At 33.7% G+C, this 22,420-nt stretch overlaps 1 protein-coding gene across 3 annotated transcripts in view; it reads right to left on the bottom strand.

The window, feature by feature from the left end:
• Positions 1 to 22,420, bottom strand: part of PDS5A (PDS5 cohesin associated factor A) — a 150,882-nt gene that overhangs the window by 77,335 nt on the left and 51,127 nt on the right. For all 3 annotated transcript variants that reach the window (XM_049108667.1, XM_049108666.1, XM_035714458.2), the window contains exons 3-9: positions 16,328 to 16,531; positions 15,183 to 15,269; positions 14,588 to 14,685; positions 9,369 to 9,495; positions 7,359 to 7,439; positions 5,194 to 5,334; positions 1,614 to 1,729 (exon numbers count right to left, since the gene is read on the bottom strand). In XM_049108667.1, the coding sequence (XP_048964624.1) occupies positions 1,614 to 1,729; positions 5,194 to 5,334; positions 7,359 to 7,439; positions 9,369 to 9,495; positions 14,588 to 14,685; positions 15,183 to 15,269; positions 16,328 to 16,531 (854 nt within the window). The remainder of the gene's footprint in view (positions 1 to 1,613; positions 1,730 to 5,193; positions 5,335 to 7,358; positions 7,440 to 9,368; positions 9,496 to 14,587; positions 14,686 to 15,182; positions 15,270 to 16,327; positions 16,532 to 22,420) is intronic.

Below are 22,420 nucleotides of genomic sequence, written 5' to 3'. Positions count from 1 at the left end.
ATCCCTGCCAAAGACACCCACTTAACCAACTGAGCCACCCACATGCCTCAAAAATGTCTTAATAAATAAAAATTTAAAAATATCTTTTCTTTCCTATGTAAAGATAAAAATTACAATAATTTTATTTTAATAAATCTTGGATTTAGGATTTATAAATTTTCTAACAGCCAGAGAAAAATGAAAATATTACCATTTATGATCAACTAAATTACAAAGTATCAAAACACTTATTGCTAAATAATTAAGGAAAATAATACAGTGAAACATACATTATATACATTATACATTAGTAATACATTATTAGTAACACTTCAATGAATCAGAGACTGATTATTAGAAATAGCAGTGAATGTAAAATTTTGAATATAAGGAGCCTCTTATGGTTGACTTACTTTTTACTGGTAATTGTTTTGCTCTAAACATTGAGGCAATCACAAGGACAAGACCACTTCTCTGTTTATTGACAAGTACAGTTGCTTCATTCTAAGTTCCCATAAAATCAAGTTTAATTATTCAAAATAGTCAGCATTTATAGACCTTCAAAATGGTTTGTTCTGAGCAAATTAAGATGGTGTCAGAGGTTTCTCAAATATTAAAATATAATTGACAAATCTAACTTGGGATTATTATAATGAATTCACTTTAAGAGCATTTCTAAGCCCACCTTCTAAATCAGTTGAATTAAACAAGATGAATCTAAAATATTCTCCAGAAAAAATAAAACAAGACAAAATCAGAGAGGGAGACAAACCATAAGAGACTCTTGATCAAAGGAGACAAACTGAGGGTCGCTGGAGTGGAGGAAGGTAACTGAGTGACGGACATTAAGGAGGGCACATGATGTAATGAGCACTGGGTGTTATATAAGACTGATCAGTTACTGATCTCTACCTCTGAAACCAATAATACATTATTTGTTAATTAACTGGACTTAAATAAAATTTAAAAATAAAAAATAAACTTAAAAATAAAATATAAATGTTTTCCAGAATACTAACAGTAAAACTGACTTTTCATGCTTTGAAGCAAAGAAACATGTAAATGGAATGCAAGAGCAAATATGATAAATTTCAGATTTTTCAACCTTACCATCAAGTTGAATAGATTCTAATAATTCAAAGTTCTTGAGATAGAACATTAAAAGTTATCTGAATGAAGACCAATGTCATTTTCAATTTCAAAATCATACAATACCATATTAGTTCACAACATACATCATTCCATTAAATAAGCTATAGACCTAAAAAAATAAACACTAGTAAATGAATACATTACTAGACTGAAGAATGGCATGGAATGGGTCATTATATCTTCAGTTTCATGATTTAAAACTCTTTTAATTTAAAACTTTTAAGATGGAACATTCTCAATCTTGCCTATTTTTCTAATGACATTATTTTAGCACTGAAAGATTAAGAAGTGTTACATGTTAAATAATAAGCACCTTCATAAAAAATCTGATCTATAATTTGTTTTCCAAGAAAGACAGCAACACAGATACTAAAAAACACCTACCAATTAAAGTTTTGATATGTGTGATTTTAATCAAATGGACCATATCGACTGGCCTCCAAAACATAAGTTCAAATCCATGGAATTGTATGTTCTCTTACCGTCCAAGAAAACACTGCCAAAGAGGACGATTCTGTGTTGCCAAATCAGAATCTTTAGAACCAAACAATTTAGCTAAAAGTCGAACAACAGCTAATCGCTCTTCTCCATCATTGCTCTAACGAAAAAGAGAAAATAAATGAAGCCAAGGGTTTATTCATCAGATTATGAAAAACAACATAATACATTCCTGAGAAGCTATTTCATATTTCCACTTACAATGATGAGAACTTTAAAATATCATTTGCTCACATTTACTATGTGGAAATTAATGTGATTCCATGTAGACTGTTTGGTTCTTTGCTCTTATTTCACAACCCCTCCAACTGCTAATTTATGCCTACTTCACTGTTTGTTTGCAATCTATATAGACATTGTAGAAAAATGAAGATAATCATTCAATTCTTTTTTTTTAATTAATTTATTTTTTCATGATAGACATAGAGAGAGAGAGAGAGAGAGGCAGAGACACAGGAGGAGGGAGAAGCAGGCTCCACGCCGGGAGTCCGATGCGGGACTCAATCCCGGGACTCCAGGATTGCGCCCTGGGTCAAAGGCAGGCGCTAAACCACTGAGCCACCCAGGGATCCCCTAATCATTCAATTCTAACATTCCCCTAGGAGTCTCAGAAAAAAATTCTGTGAAGGACAAAGCTACAAATAACTCCCACCCTAATAAATTTTCCTCTTTTTTTTTTTTTAAGTAGGCTACATGTCCATTGTGGAGTCCAATGCATGGTGTGAACTCACACCTTGAGATGAAGACTTGAATGCTTAACCAACTGAGCCACCCAGGTACCCCCTGCCATAGTAAATTTTCTTAGCTCCAACATAAACTCTATCAGTTAAGATTTTGATACAAGAAATTTTAATCAAGGATCCCCTAACTTACTGGAGAACACAACACTGAAGAATGTCATGATTCAAGAAAACTCATTTTAATAGAAGAACAAGAATGGTAAGAAGATTTAAAAGATCAGGTAAATTGAACACTATAAAAAAATCCAAATTTAGTTTGAAGTTGTTTTTTTTTTTTTTTTGATAAAGGCCTCAAATTTTCTTATCCTGAATCAAAATATGCTATGAATTGTTTCAGTTTCACTAGTGATGTCACATCTTAATATAAATTATTCTGAAACCATATGGTGTGTGAAACTTTAAAAATCACATATCACTAGCAAAATAAAGGCAGTAACAAAAAGCAATTGCTAACTTTTTCAAGGATTCATATAAAGAGTAATACCAGAATGCTAACAAAGAAATATTTATGGAAAAAGACAGCAAGTTAAAAAAACAAAGACTACAAATAGCTATGAATAGCTTATCTTTCAGGAATAGGAGTTTTGTGGGCTAAAATAGCCAAACTTATCAAACAGAGGTAAAAATGAAAATTGTCGGGCAGCCCCGGTGGTGCAGCGGTTTAGCGCTGCCTGCAGCCCGGGGTGTGATCCTGGAGGCCCAGGATCGAGTCTCGCGTCGGGCTCCTTGCATGGAACCTGCTTCTCCCTCTGCCTGTGTCTCTGCCTCTCTCTCTCTCTGTGTCTCTCATGAATAAATAAATAAAATATTAAAAAAAAAAATGAAAACTGTCTCAAGGTTTAACAATAATAATTACAAAAATGAATTTTTCTGACAAAGTTTTTCTCAAGTAATGAGACAACAATGTAGATTTGGACCTTTTTAGTCCAATCAACAAACCAATATGAGTTATTTTTTTTTTTTAAAGAAAAATGTCAAAAACTAAAATAAGTGGAAGTTTTCTTCTATTTACAAGTGACTATTTCAGTGGCTTAGTGATTATTTCAAATGATGTGACATTTTTAATCTATATTTTTAACTACTGAAACTGAGTAAAAACTCACCCCACCTTTTTAAAATTTAAAATATACTCCTTGAGTAAGACTGAAATATGATTATAATAATGGTAAATTGTTTTTGGTGCAAAAATCATTTGATGTCTTTGAGGTGGTGTCTCCCTCAGTTTACTTTTAGTCCACACATAGAAACCTACAAATCTAGTTCTTAATTGCTTCCCACCAACTATCATGTTTAAGGACTGAAGAGGTATGACTTTTCATACTCAGAGTCTAAGAAGAGATTAAGAGAAAATATTTTAATGCCCTATACCTAGAAATAATTTGGTATGGAAACATCTTTAGGCTGTTGTTAAAAAAAAACTTTTAATATTAAAAATAAAACAAAATCTTGTTATCCATATAATATTTTTCATGTAATAGAGTTTCTTAGCTTGATACAATGTCCTCTTATACACAATAACAAATGTTTATAATGAAGACAATATGGACAATTTTTTCCCCATTTTTTTGGAGAGGGAGGGAGGGGGAGAGGGAGACATACACTCTTAAGCAGGTCCCATGCCCAGTGTTCATGAGTGGAGGCGACAGAGGAGTGAGGGAGACAAGCATACTCCACACTGAGCACTAACTCCAATGGGGGTTGGCAACAATGAGATCATGACCTGAGCCAAAAGCAAGAGTGGGATACTTAATACCAACTGAACCACCCAGGTTCCCCCAGTATGGATAATTCCTAACCATCACGTATATATGCTGAAAGTGTCTGAAAACTGGAGTTCTAATCCTAAGTCTGTTTTAATTGTGCAACTTGGCAAAATATTTCATCTTAAGTTTTTCATCTAAAAATCAGAACTAAAAATTGGGATCCCTGGGTGGCGCAGTGGTTTGGCGCCGGCCTTTGGCCCAGGGCGCGATCCTGGAGACCCAGGATCGAATCCCACGTCGGGCTCCCGGTGCATGGAGCCTGCTTCTCCCTCTGCCTATGTCTCTGCCTCTCTCTCTCGCTCTCTCTGTGTGACTATCATAAATAAATAAAAATTTTTAAAAAAAAATCAGAACTAAAAATAAATAAATACATAAATAAATAAATAAAAATAAAAAACAAAAATAAAAATCAGAACTATAATGTTGGTCCTAACTACACCACAGTTTGACTTAAGGATCAAATAGGATACTGGATATCAAAAACATTTCACAAAGCCTAGAATATTAAGCAAATGTAAGCTGTTATCACCCATAGTTCAACTGGGATAGGGGATTGAGGGTCAAGACTTTATGTTTTTTGGGGAGTTATAAATCCCTTACTTAGTTGGCTATACAAAATAAGATATGCCCCAAGTCATACAGTAAAACTTTTGTCCTTGATCTATACTACGGAAGATTCATATAGTTGTGACTAAGACCCTTTGAGCACTCAATCTGAAAGCTTTTGATGTTCTAAAACATACCTACCTAATAATAGTATTTAATAAAATATGTATTGTAATGGATAATGCCATTTTTCATATCTATTATTTGTGTCACTGTGTTTATCAGATATTCCATTACTAGGAGACTTAGAATTTTCACATGTAATTCTCCTATCACACCCAGATTAGAGACTGTTTACCGAAATTAAAAATGTATACCTTAACTAAATGTAAGAAGATAAATTGAACTCACATTTTATTCTTTTTAAAGAGGAAAACAATATTTATATCTTTTACAATTCTATATAAATTTTTCTCTTAAAGCTTAAAGGACTTAAAAATTATAGTCAGTCCTACCTTTAGTTTGAATTCAAGCTGCGGCATGACAGACAATAATAAATGAGGATCTATTGCAAAAAGTTCCTGAATCAGATCAAATACATGTTCTGACAAATCACTTACGGACGATCTTCCCAGCACCAGGACTTGATTGAAAAACTAAAGGAGATTTAAACAAAAATAAAATATTCATTTCACTTAAAAACGGACAGACTTTTAATAAATGTGAGTCTAAAAAAGATATAATTAGGCATTACATATACAACTGAAAGGGATGAAACAAAACAGACATTTCAACTACTAATATATAATGGAACAGTCACTAAAACAGAATAAATTTCTAAATATCTAGCTATGAATGTTACAGCGAAAAAGGTAAAAATGAATTTATTTGTTAGCTTTTTCCAAATTGAGATGGTATTTCTAGAAATCTTGACTTTCATAAAAACAAAACAGCTTTGGTACTTTAACTCATTATAAAGAATTTTATAGAGAAATTTCCTTATAACAGAAAAACTTTAAAGTCTCAATCTTTGCATTTTACTTAAGTAAAAACTTTAAAGTCTCAATCTTTTTGCATTTTACTTAAGTCTGATTAATTAGTCATGAGTGTAGTAATAAAGACTACGTAAAGGTGGGGGCTGAGTTTTTTTTTTAATACCCAGAGAAAATAAAATAACATTTAACTCAGAAGACCAATAGAATAAAAAAGTGATAATTTAAAAGAATGCTAGAAGAAACAAATATCAAAAGCCCCTCCCTGCCAACACATACACACCTAGAAAAAAGATATTTAATTTAAAAAAAAAATTAAAATGCTAAAGAGGCAGTTCTATATAACTGAGATAGTACATATTTCTGGTAGTATCATCAAACAATGTATTTCCTTTGAAAAGGAACACACATTAGAAGTTAGAAAGTATTTATACTGACTACGCAGACCCTGGAAAATTTTTTTTTTAAGTTTTAACAAGATTAAATAATGTACTTATAAAAAATGAATACCAACAGAACAATAATTCTGGAAGGATAAATGAAAGTCTATTGGCAATGATTATTTCTGAGAAGTGAGAACACGGTATTCAGAGTTGAAGAAAAGACACCATTCACAGTATATTCTTTTGTGAAAAGAAACTTTTCCTTTCACCATGCTTAAATATTAACTTAGTAACAAAAATAATACTAACACTTCATACCATTAAATTAATATACTCTCACTTAGGTTTTTTATATGTGGAAAATAATTCAACCATAGATAAATGCTACATTCACAAAGATAATCAACTGCTAAAGGAAAAAAAACTGCTAAAGGAAAACAATGAAAACTCTAAATGTAAGATACTAAGGAAATGGTTAGGTAAACTACGTATATATGTCAACTGAAAGAAACATTTATAGTCATTTATATTATAAAGAAATAATTTCAAAATATAGAAATATATATTAATACGGATAATTCAAAATTTATATAGAGTGTGAAAAAAGTTACGATGTGAGCAAATGTGCAACAGAATGAACTGTTACATTAGGAAGAATCATAAATTATTCTAGATTATTGATTTTTAAGTAGAAAAAAACCTTGAATATAGTCAAAAATGTATTTTTGTTAATATATAACTACCTAAGAAATAAAAGAGTTCAGAGGAAAGACTTAGAAAAATAAAGATACAAAAAAAGGAGAAAGTGAAAGATATCAGCATATTCAGGAGATAAAAAGAAATATAAACACAAAGGCAGCAAAAGAGGGGATGAGAGTTATAGGTAAATTTTTTTTTTTTTTTTTAGTTTTTATTTATTCATGAGAGACAGAAAGAGAGAGAGGCAGAGACACAGGCAGAGGGAGAAGTAGGCTCCATGCAGGGAGCCTGATGTGGGACTCGATCCCTGGTCTCCAGGATCAGGCCCTGGGCTGAAGGCGGTGCTAAACCGCTGAGCCACTCAGGCTGCCCCTATAGGTAAATTTTTATAAAATATCCTCTATTTTATGCCATCTAAAAATAATGTCAAAGCTTATACTTTATGCTGCTTTTGGGCACATCTGGATATATCAGTTCTTTCATGTATTTGTTTTAAATAGATGAAATCATTTATACACTAAGGAAAACTATATGTGAAAGGCCTCAATAAATACAATGGATTAAGAATTATATAATTATGGAATAAATATGAACAGAAATACATACATTGGCAATGCATGCCTCAATGGTCTGGACTGTCCTTTTCAATAAGACTTTTGCAAGGTCAAAGGACTGTTTATTTAAGTTCTGAAACACAATAAAAATACACAAAGTTACAAATGAATTCGTGAATTTATGAGACAACCATGACAGTACTATAATTTTCAAATCTACAAACCATAAAGCAAAATATATCACTGAATCCCATTCAAGGTTTTACTCGATATTCTTTAGTCAAGTGGTCTTAAAATGCAAAAGCTGCAAATACTACAACTCTAAATCAAAAACTAAAATATATTACACAGCCAAAAGCCAAACCCTATATTATGTTTAGTTTTATTAAACTGAAAATGGACCCAAGGCTTTTTGGGTTAACCAATTTGAACTGCCAATTATGCCCCCACATCTAAATGAATTTACACACATATACCCTGTCTAACCCACCATCCAAAGTACTTCATTGTCTAATCAATGTGTGATCTAAGAAAGAGTACACCTAGAAAATGTTAAGAAAAATACTTGGTCAACTAGATACTTTTGAAACCTGAATGTTATGTTTGCTCTTCAAGATTCGCAGTATACTGTAACAAATTAAAGGGTCTGAGAAAGGCCATGGAAAAGACATATTTAATTTTTAAAAACTTATTTGGAAATGGATTTCTTATTTTAAAAAGTACCTGTCAACACCTCTATACTTTGACTTTTTGGACGAAAATGAGATTTATTCACCATCATCTTGCACCTTTCCCAAAAAAGGCTAGGAAACCCTATACTCTAGGTGAGTAATCAGCAAACTTCTCTTGCAAAAACCCAGATGGTAAATATTTTAGGCTTTTTGCGTCCTATAGTTACTGCTGCAACTACACAATTCTGCTGATGAGTGTGAAATAGCCAGAGACAAAATGAAAATGAGTGTGGTTGAGTTCAAATAAATCTTTATTTACATAAACAGGTAGTGGACTAGATTTGGTCCACAAGCCATAGCTTCTTAACTTTTCTTCCATTGGCAAAAGGATAAAATTAGCTCAAAATTAAGCTTTCTATTTCCTAAAATGGTGAATTTTACCATTCTATTTCCTAAAATGGTAAATTCCTAATCATAAAAATATTTTGAATAAAAAAATACATATATATTTTCTGACTAGAATATAAACACCAAATATGTTATCTATTCCTCTAGTTTTTCCTCTCTTATTTTGCCTGACATATACGCTGCCCCCCCTTTGTCATACTCTCAAAATTTTGGCCAATTATATATTTATTTGAATTAATAAAATGCAAATAATACTTGGAGGCAGGAGAACTTCTAATTAATTGCCAGTGTAACTGGATACATTGTTCATCCATCTGATAACAGGTCACTGAACTATTAGAGGAAAAGAGCAAGAGGGTAAATATCAACAGTAAGGTAGGACTGAGTACAGCCCTGTGGTAGGGCTTGTGGAAAGCTAAGTCCTTCAGTTCCTTAGGAAGAAGTAGCAGAGAGGAACAGAAAGAAGAAACAGGGAGAAACATACAGCTGTGAATCATCTCTTTGCCTTTAAGAGTAATCATACAGTTCCAGCTTCTGCCCAAATCTTTTTCTGAAAATGTCCAAGAAAAATGGATTCTGAAAAGAAATACAATCCCTATGTTCCACCATCTGTGTTACAGAGGAGGAAATACATTTTCCTTCCCCCCAAAACCAACATAAAACCCCAACAAAACAAAACACCTAACCAAAACAGTACTCTCTCTCCTTCTAATTCCCACATTACGTATGAGTGGTGAATGTGAAGGATTTTTGTGTTCCAGGAAATCGGCAGTACTTCACTGAATGAAAATCTTCTATGATACATGTTAATAAATCTTCTAAAAACAATAGCTATAAAACTGATGTGTTATACTATTTTATTGGGGCTAGAAGTGATAGTGGGAATAATTATGTGAAATCATAAATGGTGGAAAACAATTATTTTTCATGTGTCTAGTACTATCTTTAAACATTAACCCTTAATATCTTCATATTATACAGACCTTATGTGCAGGAATGAGGTTAATAAGAATGGAGTCCAGTAATTCTTGAGTAACTCCATCACCTTCCATGATGATAGAACTCATCAAGTCTAACATGTGCATTTGTACCTTCTTATTGTGGCTATTGCTTTAAAAAAAAAAAAAAAAAAGGAAGAAGAAGAAAAGGAAATAAAATCAGGCTTACAAAAATAAAATTATACTTCCCAGTTTAAAACAACTATCTCAGATAAAGAATTTCATTTGAAGAAACCATGCCATTTAACGGCAAAGAAATTTTGACCGCTCTATTTACTTTCTCCCTCTGCTGACTATAACAACAGCTGTAAGGTATTGTTGTAAAGTATCTTACAAAACCAAAGACCTCGAAAATGAATTAAGTCACTACACAATTAGAATTCAAAGGTGAGTTAAAGTCAACCAAATGAAAACATCAACTTCAAAGGACATCTTTGCTTACATGTCCCCAGATTTTAAAAAGTGATAAAATGTTAATTAAGAAAACAAAACAAAAAAAAGTACAAGATAATGAAAGTAGACAGTTTTTCATCCTTTTTATCCTTTTAGATCTTAATACATTCCCCAAAATAAAATTATAAACACCAAAAAACCCCTCAGCTAATATAAGTAATTTCTGCTATAAAATCTTTGTCACTAGAGGTTTTAGTTCACCGATTCTGAAAATCCAAAATCGGATATAAAATGTTTACCAGAATTTCTGACTAGAAGGTTCTGAAAGTATCATTTGGATATCTCACAAAGAATTTCAAACAAATGGGGTAGCTCTGGTGGCTCAGAGGTTTAGCACCACCTTCACCCCAGGGCCTAATCCTGGAGACCTGGGATCGAGTCCCACATCAGGTTCCCTGCATGGAGCCTGCTTGTCCCTCTGCCTGTGTCTCTGCCAATCTCTCTCTCTCTCTCATAAATAAATAAAATCTTAAAAAAAAAAATCTTAAAAAAAAAGTTTAAATCAAGACAAAATTTTAACGTCACTTATGTATCTAATTAAAAAAAAATAAACCTGAAATAAAAAAATAAACCTGAAATAATGTATAAGAGACCTGTTGAGCACTTGATGATAAAATGCAGACAAAAACTTAAGTGGGTGGAAAAATTCCCACATTAGATAACCCTGTTTCTCACAACTTTTAGAAAGATACTCCCATTGCATGTCCTCTTCCAAATATCCTATTTTACCTTACTAAAAGCCAAGGTCATGAAGGATCAGCTATGTAGTGTTAGAGAGAGTGTATAAGGGGGAAAAAATAGAAATACTCAGCTTGATGCAAAAAAACTGAAGAGAGCATTTAACTCTCAGACCCAAATGTACTTGGGGATGGGAAAGAACCAAAGTGAAGAGACACAAAAACAGACTTAAAATGGTTTCCACAGGTTGCAGTTAAGATACAATAACTGAAAGGATTTATCTTCCTACCTGAAACTAAAAAACTGAAAATATATGAAATGACAGTTTTTAGACACTGAACATCATGCACATGTGGCTGAGAGAGGGAAACATTTTCCCAACTTAGTGGCTGGTAAGTTTCCCCGCTGCAGTGTGGGGAAGGAAGATCCTGACAGAACCTAGAGGCTGTATGTGGAAAGACTAGAGTTCGCAGGGCAGAATGTCAGAAGGGAGAGACCTACTAAGACAGTAGGTTTGTAAAGGGTATCCAAGTTTTCAAGTGCTCGCTTACTGATCAGCACATGCACATGAGGAAAAGTCTTGTGTTTGGGAAGGGCACCACCTGAAAGGAGCAGAAGGAATAATCCCTGGAACAAGGGTCTTAGAATAGTGCATGTTCCAACCACAGAGAATATCTCACAACTCATAGGGCATCTTGTAATCAGACTGGTAAACCCACATACCCAAGCTCAACAAGCCCCAAGCACAAGAAAAAGAAAGAAAACTCCACCATGGTCATAATTAAATTGTTTAAAACCAGTAATGAAGAGAAAATCTTCAAAGTGGGTAGAGAAAGAAAAAAAAGATAACATCATGTACAGAGGAACACAGATTAAAAATGATAAAAACTTTTCATTAGAAACAGTGAAAACAAAAAAAAAAAAAAAAAAGAAACAGTGAAAACCAGAAGATGGAATAACATCTTTAAAAGTACTGAAAGAGGGATCCCTGGGTGGCTCAGCGGTTTAGCGCCTGCCTTTGGCCCAGGGCGCGATCCTGGAGTCCCAGGATCGAGTCCCGCATCTGGCTCCCAGCATGAAGCCTGCTTCTCCCTCCTCATGTGTCTGGTCTCTCTCTCTTTCTATGTCTATCATAAATAAATAAATATATCTTAAAAAAAAAAAAAAGTACTGAAAGAGAAAAAAGAAAAGAAAAAAGCCTATCAACCTAGAACTTTTTTGTTTTTTTTTAAGATTTTATTTATTTATTCATGAGAGACACACAGAGAGAGGCAGAGACATAGGCAGAGGGAGAAGCAGGCTCCATGCAGGGAGCTCGATGCGAGCCAGACTCAATCTCAGGATCCTGGGATCACGACCTGAGCCAAAGGCAGACAGACAGACGCTCAGCTAAGCCACGCAGGTGCCCCTCAATCTAGAACTTTTACCATGAAAACAACCTTCAAAAATGAAAGTGGAATAAAGACATTTTTAGACACATAAAACTGAAGAATTCTATTGGCCCCAAACCTGAACTATAAAAATGTTTTGTTTTTTAATATTGTATTTATTTATTTTACAGAGAGACAGAGAGAAAGAGAGCACACGCACAAGCAGGGGGAGTAGAGAAGGGAGAGGGAGAAGCAGGCTCTCTGCTGACCTGAGCCAAAGGTAGTCACTTAACCAACCATGCCACCCAGGTGCCCCTGAACTATAGAAATATTAAAGGAAGTCCTTCAGACTGAAGAAAAAGACCATCACATAAAAACCTGCATTGACACAAAAAAATGAAGAACACCAAATATAAATCAGTGAGTTCCTCTTTCAAAAGGCAAATCTTTTTCTTATATTTATTTATTTATTTATTTATTTATTTATTTGTTTGTTTATTTTTGCAGGTCTTTTTCTTTTGCAAATTTTTTTTAAAGATTTATTTACTTATTTGAGAGAGCACGGGCACGATCGCGCATGAGCAGGGGAGGGGCAGAGGGAGAGGGAGAATCTTCAATAAGACTCCCTTGGGAGCAGGGAGCATAATGCAGAGCTAAACCCCAGGACCCCGAGATCATGACCTGAGCCAAAATCAAGAGCTGGCTGCTGAGTAACCCAGGTGCCCCCAAAAGGCAAGCCTTTTATTTACATATAGCTTGTTGTGAATTAATTAGATAAGTAAGTCAATAATAAACTTAGATCTTTAGATTCAGGAAATAAAAATATTAACAGATCAAAGAAAGGTGTGTGCATATACAAGTAATTGTGAGAAGAAAGAAGTATAACGTCTGAATGGAAGTAGACTTAATGGACAGTTAAGGTCTACTACTGGGGCAGCATGATGACAATTTTAACAGTTTTAAAATTTTGTTGGTGATTCTAATTTTAAAAGAAATTCTCTTCTCTATATTTATATGTCTTTAAAATGCTGTTCTTCCATGAAGATATGGAATCTATCTAACCCAATCTCCAAATCTATCTAACCCAATCTCCAAATCTGGGCTTGATTATGTGCCTTCCCTGGCCAATTAAATGTAAGTAAACATAAAGTGAGTAGAGGTTTAAAAAGTGCTTGTGAGAGAAAGCATGCTTTTTCTTGCTACTGTTGAAACTCAGTGAGCATTTGAGAAGGCCTGGGTTAGCCAGCTGGATGATGACAGTGTGAGAGAGAGACACACACACACATGACCTTACTTGTCCTATTACTTCAGCCAATTGCCAGATGTCCTGCCAACTGACTGCATATACAGGAGTGAGTCCAGCCCAGACAAAAAGAACTGCTAAACAGAATCAGGAGTTAAATAAAATGGGGTCTATTTTAAGCTAACAATTTTGGGGTTGTTTTGTCATGCAGCAAAAGCTAACTAATACAAAAGGTAAAGTTTATATATTTTATCATTTTTTATAGGCTTCTAATAAGTTGTCAAAGGAAGCTTTTTTTTCATGTAGTCTCTTTATAAGCTTCTATTTCTATACCAATTCAGTCTAGTTCTTTCCTGTTTATTCCAGGTTAAATTCTATTCCTACCATTCTAAGGAAACAGAAAACATGACAGCATAGAATTCGTAAAAAGTCCATAGAAAACTCTAAACGTGTGCTGCCCAAAATGGAAGCCATTAGTCAATAGTAATTTGGCCATCAAACACCTGTAGTATGGATAGAGCCACAAGTTGAAATACTAATGCTTTTGGGGGTGCCTGTGTGGCTCAGCTGATTCAGCACTGGACTCTTGATTTTGGCTCAGGTCATGATCTCAGGGCCTTGAGACTGAGCCTCATGAAAGGCTCCATGCTGAGTGGGGAGGCTGTTTGAGATTTCTCTCTCCCTCTGCCCCTCCCACTGCACCTACATTCATGCTCATGCTCTCTCTCTCTAAAATAAATAAATCTTAAAAAAATATATATAATAATAATAATAATAATAATAATAGTGCTTTTGGATATTGTGAGATAAAGTATTATCAAAATAAATTTCATTTGTTTCTTTTTAACTTTTCTTAATGTGGTTACTAGAAAATTTAAAATTAATGTAAGATATATTATGTTTGTATATAGTGCAATGCTACAGAACACATCTCATAATAATGCTTGGTTTAGTATACAAAAAACCAAACCACAACAAAACACTGAACTGAAATCAGAGTTTAGGCTCTTCTGTTCAGTGATTTGTCCTTGGACAAGCCACCATACTCCTTTTCCCTATGCATTAATTTCTCTATTTCTATAAAGAAAGAGCAATGCTCCAGGTTTTTTCTAACTTGAAAATGAGAAGTCAGTAAGCTTAACCACTGAGGTACTATGATTTACAGCACTCACTAATGGTACTTAAAATACTTAAAATTTCCACTTCATAATTTAGTATTTCATTACATAATGTTTCACACCATTTTCTTTTTTAAGAGTCAACTAATATAATTGATATCTAACTTGAAACCATAGTATAAAGGCAGCTTTCAGACAACAGATTTGCTTATTTTCCTTTTCATGTCAAGTCTAAGGAAAACATTTCATTATAAATCTAAAAGATCTTAGTTATAGTACATGATGCTTCACTATGCACAGCAAGAAAAAGAGACAAACAGAAATGCTTAAAAAATAACTTACTTGATCACTGAGAAGAGAGTCCTAAAAAGCTGAATAAAAATTTCATTGCAATCTTCCAATTCGAAGCAGATGTTATAGGATTTAACCCAAGCTAAGTTCTTAAATAAATAAATAAATAAATAGATTATTTATACTTGCACAGAATAGTTACACAAAAGCAAACTCATTACTATAATTTAATTTTTAGAATTACAAATTTATATTAAAGCTTATAAAGGTCCAACTATATAAAGCTGTTAAAGTTGTCATATACTCGGACCTTTAAAAAGACATACATGTGTTGCATTAACCTACTCTAATGAAAAAATATTAAACTGTTAAGAGATTAGTAGACATATATACATACTAAATATAAGGACTGGTGAAAATTAATTCAACTTAAACCCTCTTCACATTAGAAAAGAATAAAAACAAAAAAGATGAAAACAGACGTTCAAATAACATAACAGATTTTCCAGTGGAATGTATTTTATCTTAAAAGATATTTTATTAAGTGGGATTTGTATAGAACAAAAAATTCATCTTACATTATAAAGTTTCTGTAAGGAATTTTCTATTACATGAGTAGTGTGATATTTATTAAATTTTTTTTTACCTCTAATAAATAAAAGTATCTATTAAACTGTGGACTCTTTGTATCCTCCAAACCTTTTAATTGTCTGGTAATAAACAAAAATATGTCCTGTTAAAAAAAATGATAAAATTAATTTAGATACAAATACTTATCATTCACAATATACTAATAATAGTCTCTCTATACATATTCTCCATTACATACTACAATAAAAGAAAATTCTCCTTAGCCAAATGACTTGGGATTGGCTTAGTCTGTTATTCCAAATAATGAGAATAGAGCAAATTATATAAAATTATATCTTTCAGAAATGATAATAAAAATTATTACTGCCATAAATCTTTAGGCTTTCTCATTCTCAAAAAACCGTAAGTTCTACATCTTGTTGTCCTTTCTTCTATTACAGAACTTCCACTTTACTATCTTCACCTTGCAGCATGGTAAACAATTATCTTCATTTTAAGGACCTGGACAAGAGTTTTCCATTACTACTTCCTACATGAAAATAGTAATTTTCAGTATGTAGTTTGAATTTGATGTGTGGTTATAAATTTGTGTGGAACAAAAACAATAACAGACTAGTTGAAGAGTCATACTTTTCATGACAATAGTGTGCCATTTCTTAATAAGCTTTCTTTAGAAGTTTTAACCCAAAATAGAATCAATATGTAAAAAAATGACTTTAGGACAACTGAAAAGAAAGAAGTTCAAAATATTAAAATTTATCAAGAAGAAAATTATTCAGAATATGAAGTCAGCTCAAGAGATCAATTCAAAAGAGTTCCTTGAACATTTCAAACAGGCAGAAACCTCCAAGATAAGCATAATTCTGCATGTAGTGTGCAAGGGGAAATAATCATTTGAATATATAAATTCCGTTACACTATTGTTTTAAAATAAAAGTGTCACTAAATCCACTTCTATCTCTTCAATTCAGCCATCTGGGCTTTGTGATGGGTTATCATGAGGGTTACCTATGAGCAGACAGGGACTAGTTTTGATCTATACCTTTCAATGCCTCAATAAAAATACCAGTCATTTTTGTAGATATGTAATAAATTTTAACTGAATGAATAATTCATTTTTATGAATAATAATAAAAAGCTATGTTACTAAAGGTAAGCTGAACTATAAAAGTAAACTAATTCTATAAAGATTATATTTACCTTAAGTTTATCATGGGAAGTATATGGAGCTTCTGGGGCATAGATTCGAAAAATGTCGGCCAAACAACATGCTACAAGGAGACGCACATCTTTATTGGGATTCCTGAGGAAAAATTCAGATGCAAGATGCAAGGCTAGTGGGAGATACTGCTGTTTTTCATCTTCTGAGTCCTGATCCATATCCATAAAAGTTTTTACTACCATCTGTAAAAATATATATATAAAAAAAACATACTCAACTCCTGATACTTAGAAATTAGTAGTAGACATATGTTTTTAAAAACTCATGTCCATTAAAACACAAACTAGTAATCAGTTACTATCAAAGGATTCACAATCAGTTTGTGTAAATCTTCAATTAAGACTCTAATCATTTTACATCTAGTCCAGGTAAAAAATTCTTAGCCTCATACATACAATCAAATTCATCTGATATTTGCAACATCATCATCAATTATGTTTCTTTTATATTTTATTATCAAAGCTGCCTTGATTTCACACTTTAATAGGTTTTGCATTTCACAGAAAAACATGTTCAAGCATTTTTATGTAGTTTAGGATTAAAAGCTGTAATTATAAAATAACCTGTTACTTACAACTACAAAATTAACAAGTGTACATTTTAGAATCACTATAAAACAAAAAGGTCCATGCTCGTGAACTGGAAGAATGTTGTTAAAATGTACATACTACCCCAAGCAATCTACAGATTCAATGCAATTCCCATCAAAATACCAATAGTATTTTTTCACAGAACTACAACAAAGAATCCTAAAATTTGTAATGAACCACGAAGTACCCAAACTGGCAGAGCACTTCTGAGAAAGAACAACAAAGCTCGAAGTATCACATCCCAGATTTCAAGGTATACTACAAACTAAGGTAATTAAAACAATATGATTACTAGGGGATGGGGAAAATGAGTGAAGGGGAGTTGGAAGTACAGGCTTCCACTTATGGAATGAATAAGTCATGGGGATGAAAGGGAATACAGTACAGGGAATATAGTCAGCGGTATGGTAACAGATGGTAGCCACACTTGTGGTGAGGACAACATAATGCATACAGCTGTGGAATCACTATGTTGTACACATGAAACTAATATAACATTGTGTGTCAACTATACCTCAATAAAAAGAAAAAAGAATTTAAAAAAAACCCAGTATAGTACAGGCACAAAACAGCCCAAAAATAAACCTGTGCTTCTATGGTCCATTAATCCACCACAAAGGAGGCAAGAATATATATTGGGGAAATGACAGTCTCTTCAATAAATAGTTCTGGGAAAACTGGACAGCTACATGCAGAAGAGTAAAACTGAACTACTTTCTTATACCATATACAAAAATAACATGGATTAAAGACCTAAATGTAATACTGAAAACCATAAAATTCCTAAAGGAAAACTATAAGCAGTAATCTCTTAAACATCGACCTTAAGCAGTATTTTTCTGGATCTGTCTCCACAGGCAAGGAAACAAAAGCAAAAATAAATTGAGACTACATCAAACTAAAAGGCTTTTTACACAGCAAAAGAAACCATCAATAAAACAAAAAGGCAACCTACTAAATAGAAGATATTTACAAATGATATATCTGGTAAGGGGTTAATATCCAAAATATATAAAGAACCCATGAACTCAACACCAAATAAACCCAAATAATCCAATTTTTTAAAGTGAACAGAGGACCTAAATAGACATTTTTCCAAAGAAGATATACAGATTGCCAAAAGACACATGAAAAGGTGCTCAACTAATCACTAATCATCAGGAAAATGCAAATGCATAAAATGTTTAAAAAGGGGGTGGGGGGCAGCCCTGGTGGCTCAGCAGGTTTAGCGCTGCCTCCAGCCCAGGGCATGATCCCGGAGACCAAGGATCCAGTCCCACATCGGGCTCCCTGCATGGAGCCTGCTTCTCCCTCTGCCTGTGTCTCTGCCTCTCTCTCTCTCTCTCTCTCTCTCTCTGTGTCTCTATAAATAAATAAAATCTTAAAAAAAAAAAAAGAAAGAAAATGCAAAGAACAATGCAGTATTATCTCATACCAGTCAGAATGGCTAGTATCAAAATGGCAAGAAACAAGTGTTGGAGAGAATGTGGAGAAAAGGAATCCTCGTGCATTGTTGGTGGGAATGTAAATAGGTACAACCACTGTGGAAAACAGTGCTGAGGTTCCTCAAGAAATTAAAAATAGAAATAACATATGCCCCAGTAATTCCACTTCTGGGAATTTACCTGAAGAAAATAAAAACACTAATTAGAAAAGATATAGGCACCCCTATGTTTACTGCAGCATTATTTATAATAGCCAAGATATGGAAGCAACCTTAATGTCTACAATAGATAAGTGAATTAAAGTGATATACAAACATACATGCACACTCAAACACTAGAATATTAATCAACCATAAAAAATGAAATCTTGCCATTCATGGGAGCATGGGTGATCCTACAGGATATTATGCAAGGTAAAAGAAATCAAAAAAAAAAAAAAAAAAGAAATCACACAGAAGACAATCTTATATGTATTGAATTTTGTCATTTTTTTCTGTGCCTGCTGAGGTGATCATATTTTCTTCCTAATTCTGTAAATAGAGTAAATCTCACAGACTGGTCTTCTAATTTTAATCCAAGTTTCTATTCCTAAAACTAATTCTAGTTCTAAGTTTCCATTTTAAAATAATGCCAACTAGGTCATAACACTTGTGCATTGCTAGATATTTTTTTAAAGATTTTAAAGATTTTATTTATTTATTCATAGAGTCACACAGAGAGAGGCAGAGACACAGGCAGAGGGAGAAGCAGGCTCCATGCAGAGAGCCTAACGTGGGACTCGATCCAGGGTCTCCAGGATTACACCCTGGGCTGCAGGCGGCGCTAAACCGCTGAGCCACCGGGGCTGCATTGCTAGATTTGATTTGCTATTATATTGCTTCAATTTTTACATTTACATTCATGAAAGAAATTGGCTTATAACTTTAAGACAACTTTGTCCACGGTTTTTTTTTTTAATATTTAAAAATTTATTTTATTTTAGAGAGTGTATGTGACAAGGGGGACAGGGAAAAGGAAAAGAATCTCAAGCAGAGTGCACTGAGTTTGGAGCCCAACACAGGGCTCAATTCCATGACCCCAAGATCATGACCTGAGCCAAAACCAAGAGCTGGACACTTAATCAACTGAGCCATCCAAAACACCCCCAACCTTGTCCATTTTAGAAATGAAGTTATACTGACTTAAATTAATAAGTGATCCCTTTCCTTCTATTATACAGAAAGTTTATAGTAATACTGGTTTTATCTTTCTTCCTTAGTGAAGCTCAATTGATCAAAGAAGGAATCATAATGGAATTTAGAAAATATTCTGAACTGAATGACAATGAAAATATAAACTATCAATACTTGTGGGACGCAGACGAAGTTGTACTTATAGGAAATTTATAACATTAAATGTATACATTACAATAGAAGAATGAAAATTCAATGATTTATATTTCCATCCCAAGCAGTGAGAAAAATAGCAAATTAAATAAAAAGGAGGTAAAATGAAAGGGGGAAAAATTAAAACAGTTATCAATGAACTGGAAAACAAACATACAAAAGAAAAAAACCAAACAATGACAAATGCTGACTGTTGAAAAGACTAAAAGAATTGACATGCTTCTATAAGAATTAATCAAGGAGAGAAAGAAGGCACAAGTTATCATTGTCAGGAATTAAAAAGAGGACATATTATCCATCCTAATAATACATGGGGGGAGGAAGGGGCTGGCACTGAAAAATACTATCTGAATAATCCTATTTCTATGGAAAGAAACTGAATCTGAAATTTAAAACCTTCCCACAAAAAAAAATATCCAATGTTAGATGGCTTCACTGGTGAAAAGTCCCAATCAAGACAACTATGTATAGATAGGCATACGACTATCTTACTCTGCTCAGAATACCAAGCTTCTCCTGACATTCTGTTGTTAGCTTTGTATCTTGGTTTCATTATGCAGTCAGTAACTAGTCAGTGACAGTCTATTTACTGTTAAGTACAAACATCTCTGTGAGATGTTAAGCCTTATTTCTTGCTTATCTATTAACATTTTGGTAGAAATTGTTATCTAGTTGGAATTAATAATATAATACATTAATATACATTATTATAATAATACATTAATAATATAAACACCGGGATCCCTGAGTGGCGCAGTGGTTTGGCGCCTGCCTTTGGCCCAGGGCGCGATCCTGGAGACCCGGGATCGAGTCCCACATCGGGCTCCCGGTGCATGGAGCCTGCTTCTCCCTCCGCCTGTGTCTCTGCCTCTCTCTCTCTCTCTATCATAAATAAATAAAAATTAAAAAAAATATATAAACACCTAAAGTTTAGGGATTCTGAAAAAAATAAAGAACACCAAATGTGAGTTGTGAAAGGATCAAAGAAAATCTTAACATTAACTTAAAGTAGGACTAGCCAGGTCACCTGAAATTATCTGATTAGGCTCCCTTTCACAGAAGTCATCTAATCTCAACCAACAAAACAATCAAAACTTTTATTTATGGATGAGTAAACTAAGGAACAGTTTAAAACCTCATGCAAGCTGACAAAAGCCAAAGGAGAGAACATGCAAACCACAGATATTTTGAAGGCCACTGAAGTGTTTGAGCAACAGCATAATATGGTTAGATTTGCATTCTATGAAAATATCTTTTTAGTTACGAGGTAGCCAGAAAATGAATGTCCCACTCAAGGTTGATGAATCCATCAAAGCTAACTCAGCCAAACCCTGAAGTCACTAGTGACATGTTACAGAGTATTTTGAAGCAATCTGAGCATGTTCAGTGAGAGGCAAGAAAGATTAAGAAGGGTAAACTATACTCCTAAATGTCATAACTAAGGCCCTTAAATTTTATAGGAAAATTATACAGGACATGGGAGTCATCAAAAATATTTCTCAGTAGTAAAGTCTATGTATTTGCCATCTATTGCTATGTGACAAAATACCCCCACACTCTGTACCTTAAAACAATAAATATTTCTTTGTCACAGTTTATGTGGAAGCTGAATCAGAGAGTAACTTAGCTAGATGGTTTTGTTTGAATTCTCTAATGAAACTCTAGTCAAAGTTATAATCATCTGAAGGTCTGATGAGCCTACCAGATATGCTATGAAGGTAGTAGCTCATTCCATGATTGTAAGACGGCACTGGATTTGGGAAATGACATCAATTCCTCTCTTTGGGGGCTCTCTCCATGGACAGCTGTTTGAGTGTCCTCATGGAATGGCAGCTGGCTTTCTCCCAGTGAGTGATCCAGAGTCATTAATAACAATCTTTTATGACCTAACCTCAAAAAACATACACTGTCACTTCTACAATAGCCTAATTAGTTACTCAGGACAGCCCTTTTGGTTAGAATATAAGGGAATGAGGATCATTCAGGGCCATGTTGGAGGCTAACTACCATATTATGTCTCCTCATATTTACATCTTGTTTAGTCCTCTCTCAAAAAGACACCGGGTTTGGTCATGTGGCTTATTTTGACCAGTGGGACATTAGAAAGAGTAACGCAAGGAGAGGCCTGATAACTACATGCATATAGATGCTGGAATGCTCCCTACTGGAACCCAGCTACCACAGTGTTAGGAAGACTGGACTATCCAAGAAAGAAGAGACCATACACAGAATCCTAGAAAATGAGACAACACACAGAGGCAGACTGTATAGAGAACTCAGAGTCCTAGTTGAGCTCCCAGCTAAATTTAGCTTGTAAGAGTAACCCAGGCTGACACCATATGGAGCAGTCATATCACAGAACTGTGAGAAATAATAAATAATTTTAACCCACTAGATTCTGTTTTACTATATAGCCAACAATGAACTGAAACCACATCCATTCTGCAGTTTCTAAAACATGCCTTTCTGTACTGCAGAGGCAGGAAAGCTGAAAATTATATATCCTGAGCCACCTTACAATAAAGGTTATACTTGTAATTTGGTTTAGCTAATCAGAAGCACTTATTCATGATTTGGAAAATGGAAATGTGGTAAAGGTTGTGTTGCTATTCTTTCTGCCCTCTTTTTGGCTGGCAGCTATGGAATGAAGG

Source organism: Canis lupus, chromosome 3, assembly GCF_003254725.2.
Source record: "Canis lupus dingo isolate Sandy chromosome 3, ASM325472v2, whole genome shotgun sequence".
NCBI classification, from domain to species: Eukaryota; Metazoa; Chordata; class Mammalia; order Carnivora; family Canidae; genus Canis; species Canis lupus.
This window is presented reverse-complemented; position numbering and strand designations above follow the sequence as displayed.